Source organism: Mytilus trossulus, chromosome 8, assembly GCF_036588685.1.
Source record: "Mytilus trossulus isolate FHL-02 chromosome 8, PNRI_Mtr1.1.1.hap1, whole genome shotgun sequence".
Lineage (NCBI taxonomy): Eukaryota > Metazoa > Mollusca > Bivalvia > Mytilida > Mytilidae > Mytilus > Mytilus trossulus.
In genome coordinates, this window is record NC_086380.1 from 22,488,461 (window position 1) to 22,501,722 (window position 13,262).

At 31.9% G+C, this 13,262-nt stretch overlaps 1 protein-coding gene across 1 annotated transcript; it reads right to left on the minus strand.

Moving 5' to 3' along the window:
- Positions 1-889: 889 nt before the first annotated feature.
- Positions 890-10,116, minus strand: LOC134680706 (carbonic anhydrase-like). Its single transcript, XM_063539896.1, has 8 exons — positions 10,051-10,116; positions 8,695-8,865; positions 5,316-5,469; positions 4,759-4,851; positions 4,260-4,323; positions 3,662-3,819; positions 2,282-2,798; positions 890-1,229 (listed from the first exon to the last, which is right to left on the minus strand). The coding sequence occupies exons 3-7, from the start codon at positions 5,400-5,402 to the stop codon at positions 2,289-2,291; spliced, it is 912 nt and encodes a 303-aa protein (XP_063395966.1). The 5' UTR covers positions 5,403-5,469; positions 8,695-8,865; positions 10,051-10,116; the 3' UTR covers positions 890-1,229; positions 2,282-2,288.
- Positions 10,117-13,262: the final 3,146 nt, after the last annotated feature.

Here is a 13,262-nt window from a genome sequence, read left to right on the forward strand (position 1 = left end):
TGCATTCCTTCCTATTTATAGTCTAAGACTGATAAATATATATTTTACTCAAAGATTCATACAAACGAGACCGAAAAAAGGAAGTACATTGTAGATTTCTGAGCATATGCATGATAATGTTATTGTGTTGTAGTCCGTATTCTTTTTGGTATTCATATTTATTTTTTAAGATTGTTCGTCAGCAGAACCGGAATAGATTTTAAAAAGTCGATCTGCGCCGATGCTTCACTACCGGTAACTACTTCTGCGCCGGTCCGGGATTTCAAAACATGACATAAAAAAAAGTAAACGATTTTGAGTTCATTAGTACAATGAAAAATTCGGGAAATTTTCCCGATTTTTTTTTTTTTATTTTTATTTTTCTACCGTAATTGTGGACTCCGTCCCCATATTATTATTATATCTCATATATCAATTGAATCACAATAAAAGCGTATAACAAAATACCGAAACCATAGTAAATGTATTGGTGGAGGTCATACAAATAAACAAAATCAAATGTTTTAAATCAACTGAACGACTGAAAACCAATGGTATACATGTATAGTCATCAATAAAAAACATTTTTTTTTAAATAGATGGGTAAAACCTATTTTTATAGGTAAACCCCGCAATTATATAACAATTTACAGTTCTTTTATATTAACGAAACGACAGAGAATATGCTAATTAATAATCTTCCTTTATCTAAGCATCACTATATTGATATAGAACTGAGAATATGACAAAGAGACAACAACCCGACCAAAGAGCAGGGAACAGCCAAGGCCACCAATGGATTGTATGGCTTTCGTCACATGTGCATGTACCATACAAACATATTAAAGACTATGTACGTGATACTAAAAAACATAATCTGTTTTTAAAAAGCCCCTCGCTATTTATAGATCCAATGCATTTAATAAATACATATAAACTGGATTTGTTCTGACACACTAGTTCATATTACATGAGCACTACACATTTTGTTATTTCTTGTAAACACAAACAATAGTCTAATGTTTTAAGGAATTTGAATTCATAACTTGCATACACTGTAGCTGATTATTGTTCATCCTTCAATCAAATTGCAACTGCCCTGGTCATTGCATAAATTATATCCCAGCGAATGAAGTTCAACCTCGGTTCCATATACGGCGATTGTTACCATGTATATTGCTGTGTTGTCTGCCTTGGTTTCCATGGACATTTGAGGTAATTAAATATAGTCGTGTTCTATTTCCAGGAAACTGAAAGATGATATATTATGTTTTCACACAACAGCCATACTTATTCATCATAATATATCTTATTTGGCTTGTTTTGACTTTTATATTCGAGTTTCACTGATGAGTGATAGTCTTTTTTAGAATTTAAAAAAAAACCGGGCGTCTGGGTTAAACAAAATAATCCTGCTATCTATATAGGATTTGTTAATTTTTTCATACATCAGAAATCATACTTTATTTACTTAAATAATTGTATTAAACCACAGATACTTTTGTACTGGCGATATTATTTATAGATTTAGTATATTATTAAGCTGATTGTATGGAACATCTTTATACCATTTTTAAATTCCGGAGCACCTGAGTTCTCCCCAAGTTTTTGTAGGGGTTCCTTTTGCTCAGTTTTTAGTTTTCTATGTTGTTTCTTTTGTCCTATTATTTGTCTGTTTGACTTTTCTTTGTTACCTATGGTGTTGTTGGTTTTATTTTCGAATAATGAGTTTGACTGTTCCTCTAGTATCTTTCGCATCTCTTCTTTTGCTAAGCTTATTGCATAGAATTTTATATATCATTTGTTAATGTCGTATATTGCTAAGTGTATGGAACATCTTTTTATCATTTTAAGATTAAGTATACGACCAAGATGATTGTGTCAAATCATTAGAATGTTAGGTTAGCATTAGTAAAATATCATTTTCATTTTAGAGTAACACTTAAGACAACAAACTGACGTTGCACATAAACATTTTTGCAGCTCGCAATAATCATCATTCAAACTAAGAAATAATTGTATGATATTGAGTATACTATTCCTATCATTAAAACAAAAGTCAATTCTATAGATTTGTTTTTCATAAATTACAAAAATCTGTCCAATAGAGACTAAATTACAGTTACAATTGTCAATGTTTTGTTTTGTCGGGTTTTATTTTTACCAGTTATTGTTTGAGTAATTTTCTATTGACAATAAAGTTTTTGATATCATAATAATCTTCAACTTAAAATGAAAAACAATTTGTCTTGTGAGTAAAGAAGAGATACAAAAGTTTTAGAAATAGTATAAATGTACAAACCTGTTCCTTAACTATAAAAAAAACGTCGTCTTAATCTACTTCTAACAAATGGTTTTTGAATTTGTCTTTCAACATTCGTTTGGAAAGGTTTCCGTGACATTTCTTGTGAAAAATTCCTCCACATCTGTTGTCTTTCAATTTTACGACTTAATTGTCTCTGCACTAATTGTCTTGGCATATGTTGTGTAAAATTTCTTTGAACGTTATGCCCTTGAATATTCCGAACATGAATTCTCTGCATGTGTTGTTGTGGAACAATCCTTCCTATTGTATTTTGCATCGGTTGTCTTAAAAATGTTCGTTGTGCTATAGTCTGCATTGGTTGTATTGAAACTCTTCGTGATAATTCTTCTGGAAGAGGTTGTCTTGGAAATGAACCTTCCCTACGGTATTGAAGACCCCGGGGATGATTGGTATATACGTATCGTCCACTTATAGGCTGTGTTGGTCTAAAATTGTCTGACAATGTTCGGAAGCGACGAAAATAACGGTCACCAAGACGCCTAAATTCGTTTATCTTTAAAAAAAAAAAAAAAAAAAAGAACAAATATCAAAGTACACAAATTTATAGACATGTAATAGCTTGACCTATAATGATTTAGTTTCACAAATTTTGATTAGAATTGAGAGATGTCTTCTTTGAACTTATACCTCATTTTCGTTTATCTACATATATGTATGTATATAAACTATGTAAATTTAACAATATCGATATAAACGTTTTAGAGTCTATTATAAGTGGTGTGTTTCACTATATTCTATGTCGTGGCTAAGTTTGAACATAACTCATACCTTTGGTTTTCTCGTTTGAATTACATCACTTTTTGACATAGCAGACCTTTAATAACTTGCTATTGGGTATATGTTCATGTATGGCTTATTGTTAAGGAGCGCACATTTCTCTTAGATTGCTAACATCACCGTAATGAGGTTTCCAGTTGATAATTGTTTGACCCCTTATGGAAATTTATTAACTATATTAACATGTCTGCTTTGTTTGGCAGTAGTTGTATAATGTGTGAACCTTTCCCTAGAGTGGCGTATATATATATGTATATGATCATATTTACTCAATCATTATCGTCAATATACATTTTTTTTATTATTGTAATGAGAGTACAACCAATATTGATAAAATTCATGGCAAACAAAGATACATACAAGCGAAAGATTTAGCTAGCTATAAATTCCGGTTTAATACACCATTTTCTAAGTAAAAAAATGCCTCTATCAAAACAAGTATATGACAGTTGTTATCCATTCGTTTGATGTGTTTGAGGTTTTGAGATTGCCATTTGATTGGGGACTTTCGTTTTGAATTTTCCTCGGATTTCAGTATCATTTGTGATTTTGCTTTATACTATGTAATAAAAAGGTCACCTGTGCCTGCGAAATTCGTATATGCTCTTGAAAAATTGTCCATACAACGCTTTCGTAGCATGGAGGAGTAGTCAGTCCACCATAATATCTATAGAACACTTCAGTAGAACGAGGAAACAACGAGCTCAACGAAAATGTATGAATTTCTACGTGGTCATCTACAAACATATATCAAAAGTAAATGCAATTTGAGGGGAGAACTTATAAAGAAGGATAAAACAACTGACACAGACCTATGTTATTCTATCCTACCCTGGTAACCATGCATATTCCTAAAATCGGAGAAATATGTAGAGAGACACCATAACACGACTAAATTATCTTTGCGACATACATTAAGTAAGTTGGTCCTGTGCTTTTATGCAACAAGTTAAACAATACATTATGAAGAGGAATAAAACAATTCATTGTGCAGTAGAGTACGATCACGCATTATACATATACATTTGGATTTCGTCATCTATGAATTTGAACTTTTGATACTGAAAGAAGTTAGTTAAACATATCATTAAAATGTTCGGTAGAGTGTGTTCAAATACCCCAAACTATTTTTTTAATTAAAAAGAAGCATAAACTGTATGTATAAATCTTAGGTTACCTCTGTGGCGAACGTCGTTCATATGGGTTATCATTTTATCAAACACAGGATTATGATCGCCAATCTACAAACAAAATTTAAGTATACTATACACAAACTGGAAACCATTACTACATTTTGTTTGATTGTTTGTCTCTATTAGCTATTACCAAGAATATCCTTAAGCATTCCCTATTAAATTTGAAAATATTTGTTTTGAAATGAGGTGACAATTTTTTTTTAAATTAAAGAAACATAGGAAGATGTGGTATGTGGTCAATAAGACAATTATCCATCCAAGTAAAAATTTATAAAATTTAATCATTATAGGTCAAGGTTCGGCTTTCAACACGGAGCCTTCGCTCACATCGGACAGCAAGCTATAAAGGGCCGCAAAAATTACTAGTATAAAATCATTCAAACGGGAAACCAAACGGTCTTATCTAGATAAAAACGAGAACAGTATGCTTTATTACTTTTCTAATTTACAAAGCATTGCATCTCACTTTAGATAACTTACATCGAAAAGAAAAGCCAGTACAGCCAAGCCATCTGTTGAATTTTTAGCTTCCTCGAACATTTTAAATCGTGCAGAGTAGGTCACAACATGCATCTGTAAAAACATCAGTTTGCCTTGAAATCATGTAAACAATTTGTTTTCCTTTTATTGTTTGTATATATTAAAATAAGAAGCCTTAAACATGTTTTAGTAAATAGATCTTTTGTTTATCCAATAATAAAAGGTTACAATGTATTGAAGGATGTTTTCTTCTCTCAAATAAGAAGTAAAAACGACATTCCTTACTTGCATTGAAACATTAAGTCATCAAACTAATGAGTATGAAAAAAAGTAAGGTTCTGCAGGCAGTATTTTTTTTTGATAAAATAGATAAATATAGAGGATTCCAAGCACCTTTTAAAAAAATAATTAAAAAAACAAGAGTTGCATCCTTGGTACAAGTATTTTATTAAGTTGTATTTTTTTCTCCTTAATAGTCCTTCAAACTATTCTAATTATAAATCAGCAGATGTTTCATGTCATTCTATTTTATATAAACTATAAAGTTGCATATTTACCTCCATGGGAAAATACCTCCCGCTGATATCATGTTCTGATCCTCTGTTATCTGCTGAGCCCCAATGGAAGTGGAATTGTTTAACCATAAAATAACCAGGGAGACCTCCGCCAGTATAACTAGCAAATTATTTCGACCTTCCACATCAACTTCAACTTCATGAAAAATTGTACGAAAAACGAATTTTATCATTAAAGAGCAAAATAAAAGTATTTTGAGCGTTTTATATAAAAAAATATTTAAAAAAAAGACACTCCCGAACCCTTAGGAGGAATTACAGTTTTATGAAAATTAACTTTATATATAACCAAAATGTATTTGTTTGATATTTATAGTTTTCCCACAACTCTGTGCTTTATTAGATCTGATACGGATGTTCGTATATATGTAAGAAGAATGTTTTGTATAGTCTTAACAATTTAACAAGAAATTGATAAATAAAAATTTAACACGCGAAACCAATGTTGTTATAGTTTTATAAGCCTGACCTGTGTGATTTATATGTATATATCAACAATAACATACAACTCGTCTAAACATCAACCCAACAATGTTAGATCTGTAAATTTGCTTTCGCAAATTTTTGGTTCTTCCCTCGCCGGGATTCGAACCCATGCTACTGTGATATCGTGACACCAAATCGCCTGCACTGCAGCCGTCCCGTTAGACCACACGACCACCTGGGCTCAACAATAATATACACAATGTGGATTTTATTGTATGATATTGTGTTTGAGTTATTTTCTATATTATTAAATAATACGATTAAAACAGCCCTAATACGGTTAAATCGGCATGTGCAATACTGATAACGTTCCACTGTCGATATAAATCAAGAGCTCATATTGCTTTTCGAACAGGGCCAATACAGATAATAGTTGTATTGGCCCATGGGCTAATACAGGACGTTTACTTCCGGTTTCAATTTTCAAACGCCATTACTTAACTTTGGGGGTACATTTGTGTAATCATAAAATAAAAAGGTTAAATGATGTGCAATGTTTTGTAACGTCTTGCAGTCTTGAAACGGAAATAATTCACAGCCATTTCGAGTACGACTTTCGATTATTGACACTGTTGCATTTCCGTTAAACAATCATCACATTCAGAACACAGACGATCCAAGACAGAGTAAGCATAGTTAAACTGTCTGATTTATTCTTCCCAGTTACTTTATATTTGCTACATAAAATGAATTGTAATAGCATTTTATTAAGTACTTGGACGAGGAATCAGAAATTTCATCTGACAATGTTGACAAGAAATCCATGCATGATGATGGACGTAATTTAAGCGAAAAGCAGTGACGAGCTTAGATATGAAATGATTTCTGTATCTTCTTTACGGTAAGTCCTATATTTATTCTTATTGAAAGAATATGAATCTTACAAATTTGACAGTTCATACAAATTTGTCTTGAAATATTGGCCGCTGATCACATTATGACACATATCAATGATATCATACATGTAACTGTGTAAGCTGGATTCAAAGCAAGTCAGTATTTAAAAAATAATTGGCCCTGTAAACATATATTGTGAACAGATCATAAATCATGTTATGGAGTGGTATTTGCGTAAAATACCAGTCAATGGGCTGTGAAATTTCCCGAGCCTGCAAGGCGATGGAAATTCGGTCCCATGACTCGTATTTTTCGCAAATACCACTCCATAACATGATATATCTGTTTAATTACACCGAATAGTTATGTACTAATATTCTCTGTACATGTGAAGTTATTTTTTTCTTTTACTTGTAAGCTGTAATATTTTATAGGATAAATAAGTGGATATTATCATAGAACTGCGGGAATTATGCATGTACTAACACGTGTCAGCTTTCCTTCTTTATGTATTGTCATATCCGAAACAAATTGGCGGAAATATGCCCGCGAGGGTAAAAAAGGAATATCCAAAATGGCAAATATCATGGTATTTGAGGCATATTCACCGGCAGTGGTGAAAAACAGGCAATTTGGTTTGAAATGAGGAAAAATATTAGAATATGCGAAAAATACACTGGCTACCAATGGTTGAACCAATCAAAATCTAGCATTCTTATATAAGGTGTAATTATGCATGTAAATCAGGTTTCATTGCCAGTCCGTATTGGAAATATTGGCCCTATATTCACATTATTTCCAGTCCGTATTGGAAATATTGGCCCTATATTCACATCATTGCCAGTCCGTATTGGAAATATTGGCCCTATATTCACATCATTGCCAGTCCGTATTGGAAATATTGGCCCTATATTCACATTTGATGTATGTAATACAGCATTCAGAACAAGTCTGTATTGAAAAAGTTGGATTATTTAATAAAAGTGTTATGGACTGGCTGTTTCTGTATTGGCACTGGTATAGATTCAAGGTCTGCTGTATTGGCCTCGAGCCAGTTAATAACACTTTATTAACCAACTTACTACAATATGTAAAGAAATGCCCATGCTTTATAAAAGGAAAATTTCGACATCTGGTCATTATGGACGGAGAAATTGCTACAGCCAGTCATTACGAAATCTCAGTCATGCATTACGAAATCTCAGCCATGCATTACGAAATCACACCCGTGCATTACGAAATCACAGTCATGCATTATGAACAGATGAAAGTTCCAAACGGGACATCGATTAAATCAAAATGTCGTTTATTTCTTTAAAAAAAAAGTGTTACATTTTTTTATTCTTTTTTAAACTTAATTTCGTAAAAACAAGTTTAAATGATGTTCTTTGACATTGCTTTTAACGACTTGAAACGGAAATATTTCACAGCCTTTTTTGAGTACGACTTTCGATTATTATCACTGTTTCATTTCCGTTGTTCATTCCTCAGAATGCAGACTTTGAATAGTTAAACTGTCTGATTTATTCTTCCCAGCTACTTTTTATTTGCTAGATGAAATGAATTTTAATAGCATAAAATTAAGTACTTGGATGAGAAATCATCAGAAATTACATCGTACAGTCACAATGTTGACTAAAATTCCATGCGAAATTGAATGCGAAAAGACAAATTGAAGTTCAGCTATGAAATTCCTGTATCTTCTTCACGGTAAGTTTCTTACTATTTGTTTAATCAAAGAATTAAAACCATTTGATAAAAATGTTATGAATTGGGCTTTTCTGTATTGGTGCTGTTGTACTTTGTGGATAGCTGTATTATTTTGGATCCGAGACTTGAAGACTGTTCTTGAATGAAGTTGCCTTTATACATGTACATGTAATTGGTTAATAAAAGTATCAATACATGGACCTTTTCATATTGGCCCTGTAACATGCCCTTGATATTAATAATGGCAAAGGATGGTTGTAATGGCCCTCGGGCATGTTACAGGGCCAATATGTAAAAGTCCATACATTAATACTATAATGATACAGACCTGTATGTCCATTATTTTTCAGAGTCAACCGTATATTGTTAATAACATTTATATCATTCAGGTCAAACGCCCCTAGCTGTTGATTGAGGACTACATCTTTCATCTCGATATGGACTGGTGATTGACGACGACCCCCACATGTTCTGTACTCAAGCGGCCATTGTGAAGGAGCTGTAAGATAAAACAAAAACCAGATACTCGACAGGGCGCAGTTTTATACGACCTCTGCGGTCGAACCCTAAACAGTTTGGGCAAGATGGTTTGAATCAGCATATCATAGAATCCCAAGAATTAAATTTTTGATGAAATAAAAAAATGGTCAATTTTAGAACCTTTAGACCTCAATGTGGACCAATTTGATAACCGGGCCCAAATATTAAAAATCTAAATACATGGTCAAATTCAGCATAGTAAAGAACCCCATAGATTAATTATTTGTTGAAATCTAACAAGTTTATTTTGACCACCTTGAAAACGGGGCCATAATCAAAAATCTAAGTACATGTTTAGATTCGACATATCAAAGAACCTCAAGAATTCAATTTTTGTCAAAATCAAACTAAGATTAATTTTGGACCCTTTTGACCTTAATGTAGATCAAATTGAAAACAGGACCAAAAATAAAGAAACTAAATACACGGTTAGATTTGGCATATCAAAGAACCCTAATAATTTTTTTTTTTTAATGAAATCAAATACAGTTTAATTTTGGACCCTTTTGGCCCCTTATTCCTAAACTGTAGAGAGCAAACCTTTTAAAATCAATCCCAACCTTTCTTTTGTGGTCATAAATCTTCTTTTAAAATTTCATAGATTTCTATTAACTTATACTAAAATTATTGTGCAAAAAACAAGAAAAAATGCTTATTTCGACCTTTTTTATTGCTCCTAATTCATGTAATTCCAAAACTATTTGAAATTAAAATCGCGAAATCAATCCCAACCTTTCTTTTATGGTCAGAAACCTTCGGTAAAAAATTCATAGATTTCTGATTACTGATACTAAAGTTATTGTGCGAAAACCAACTTGAAGAAAAATGCATAATTGGGCCCTTTTTTGCCCCTAATTCATAAACTGTCGGTACAAACACTTTCAATATCAATCCCAACCTTACTTTTATGGTTTTAAACCCTGTATTTAAATTTCATAGATGTCTATTTCTTTTACTAAAGTTATAGTGCGAAAACTAAATTTCTTTAGACGAAGACGAAAACAACGACGCCAACGTCATACCAATATAGCACAATATGTCTTACATTAACAGATAAAATGTATACTTAAACGTTCATAAAAAGAATCAATACGTACATATATTTTACACCTGTATTGCAGGTGTCAACAATAAAATCACTTACGTATGCCATCTTGATATCCCCACGAGTTGCTTGTAAATGTACGAAAATTATACTGCAATCCGTGCTGTCAAAACTAAATATTAATGTTAATAGTAAACATCACCTAAAGTATCACTTTTATGGATATGACATGCCTAGTTTAATTAGAGGCCACATTTAGGGCATACGATAAAGTTTTGATCCTGTATTTACAGTTTGATGATAATGTCCATATAGGCTATTTTTTGCCTGATTTTATCAAATATGTAATAAAACAAATACCTCCATTAGCTACTATTTGAGTTAAATGAGGTCGAAATATTGTATATTTGCTCAAAATTCGGATTTGTGGCCGTATTTTCTTTTTGAAAGAAAGTCACAACTTTTTTGTTTTAAAAGATAAACACAAATAGTTTTTTTGTTAAAATAATTTGTTTAAATAATTTGTAACTTCTATAACTTCTGTTTTTTATAAGTGTCCCAAATATTTATGCACTTTTTATTCATATTTATCAAATGGTCATGAATTGAGAAAAAAAGTCATTTTTTAAAGTATATTTATCAAGATTAAAAAAATTGCACTATTTACAGTTTTATAAAAATTGATTCACATAATCTCCCTGGAAAATGAAACAACATGTCGTTTTGAAAAATAGGGGTCCATGCTCTCGTTTTCAAATTAAATCACTTTAAACGATAAAAATCAGTCGAAAAATGCATCTTTTCCCAATATGTCACAGTTTGACGTCGCGAAAATAACATGCCCTTAAAGCCTGTCTGATTCCCCGACAAATGTCGCTAAAACTATGAACAAGAATGTTCAAACATATACATAAACAAAAACATGAAAAATGCAAAGGTTTTGAAAAGAAACTAGTTTGATGTAATCGCTTCTACCGTAAGATTTTCGTTAGTTAAACCAAAATAAAATTATTGGAAATAAAAAATGCGTTTTTATTTGAGATAAAACACCAAGTTCTGTTTTAATAAATAATTAGAAGAATTTAATAAGAACAAGAACACTGTATATAATGAATTTCCTGTCGGGATGATTGGTGAATAGAAACATGGTCACTTTGAGTTTGATAATGACCTGTATTAAACCTTTGTCAAAATTTCGTTCGGCGGCATGTTTTAAATGCCGCTTTGACAGTTCAGAATCAGGACGTTTTTGAGGACGTTAATAATGTCACGCACTCGTTATGTTAAAAACCTTGCGACATGTCTTTTGAGGGGTCAGTAGATGCCTGTTGCAAGGATATATTTCGACCTTCATTTTTTAGTTGCTGTTTTAACTTACTGTTCTTTATCTCGGTTGACCTCTTTTGCAGGACCTATCTGCATATTTACTGATTACTTTTTGTTGGTCTGAAATGCATGAAATATGTGCCAAACGACACAAAGGAAATAAAATAACTTTCAAAGGAATTTCAATTTTAAACAACTCATGCACGCCTCTGGTTTTTTCTCACTGTGTTGGAGACCCATTGGTTGCTATCGGTTGTTTTTGTTTACTCTTTAGTGTGATTTTCTCTTTGACAGATTCCCAATTTTCATTCTCAATTTAGTTATATGATTTGTAAAAGATATATTACTTTGGACTTTGAACACTATAGTGTTAGGAAATGGCACATCGCTTGTACGAGAATATTTGTCAGTGACCTTTCAGTTCGATGACCGGTTAAAAATCATTTTATTCATTGTGACATCTTTATTATGAATTGATTCAAGGTCATATTTGTAATCATAATTCTTGTATTTAACTATTTGTCTTATTGATACGTTTCAGCAATTCTTGTTATCCAAAATTAAAGCTGAAAATTTGGACAACTACTTGAAGAAGAATTTCGTCATTTACGAACACACAAGACTAGAAAATAATGTCCGAAATGATATCGAATGTATGCAACCCGCCCATCCAAACAAATGATATTGCAACCTGTGTTCACTACCACTTAAAACTTTAAAAGTAGTCCTGTTTTATACCCGTGTCATATTGGCTCTTGTGGAGATGTGTGTCATTGGCAATCATACCACATCTTCTTTTTTATGTTGATAGAATTGAGTTGTTCCGTAAATATTTTGTATTCCTTTTACATAGTATTGTGCTTGGCATGTAGAATCATATGAAGATATAGTATACAAATTAGAACAAAAATAAATACGATTTGAAACACGATTTCAAAAGTCTTTAATATATATGCAGTCATACTTTTTCAAATGAATATCTAAACAAAACATCTATTATCGCCTTTACATGTGTGTTAATATGGGGATCGTGTTGCCTAGTTTTGTTGCGTCTTGTATTCTATTGTTTATAAAAAAGAAGATGTGGTATGATTGCCAATGAGACAACTATCACAAAAGACCAAAATAACACAGACATTAACAACTATAGATACCCGTACGGCCTTCAACAATGAGCAAAGCCCATACCGCATAGTCGGCTATTAAAGGCACCGATAAGATAATGTAAAACAATTCAAACGAGAAAACAAACGGCCTTATTTATGTAAAACAAATGTAACACATAAACAAACGACAACCACTGAATTACAGGCTCCTTACTTGGGACAGGCACTTTGTATTTTTCTTGTTTAGCCAAGGCTTTGTCAGTTTCTTCCGATCTATGAATTTGACTGTCCCTCTAAAATATGTCACCCCGCTTTTAATAAATATGTCAGTTTGTCAATCCATGTGTGTAAACTTTAACCAATAATATATATATATAAAAAAAAAAGGAAACACCACTGTTCACAATATTGTTTTTCAATAGATAATTATTTTTAAATTTAAGGTAAATGTTGTTGTCTGTCAAAATAGAATAGGTCTTACCTCCATCTGCCTTGACCATAAAGAAAGAAAAACATGCAGAAAACAGAAAAGATGCCAATGAATGTATCCCAATCATTCTAAAACAAGCATGGACCATATATTCGAATAAAGATTTTACAGGCTATTTGATGTACATAAATAATAAGCAATACATATATATCATGTCCTATTGACAGTCGTAACAAACAATAAAAAGTATGTTTGAGAAGTTCATTTACCTATTGTTTACACAAGGTTGAGGTTGTGTTTCTTTTATATTTAATCTACTTACTCCAGACTTTTAAAAAAACCAAGACGGTATATATAAAACACCAGATTATTTAATTTCACATTAGTTCCGTTTACACGTATTTATCATCAAGAACAAGACATTAAAGAACAACAGACATGGTTTCTTC

Bases quoted from the DNA above. Each gene is read 5' to 3' on its own strand.
- LOC134680706 (XM_063539896.1), bottom strand. From the start codon at position 5,402: ATGGTTAAACAATTCCACTTCCATTGGGGCTCAGCAGATAACAGAGGA. The intron at 3,820-4,259 runs GTAACCTAAGAT...ATATGTTTGTAG, and splicing joins GAACGACGTTCGCCACAGAG to ATGACCACGTAGAAATTCAT. The intron at 2,799-3,661 runs GTGACCTTTTTA...TTTTTTTTAAAG, and splicing joins TACGAATTTCGCAGGCACAG to ATAAACGAATTTAGGCGTCT.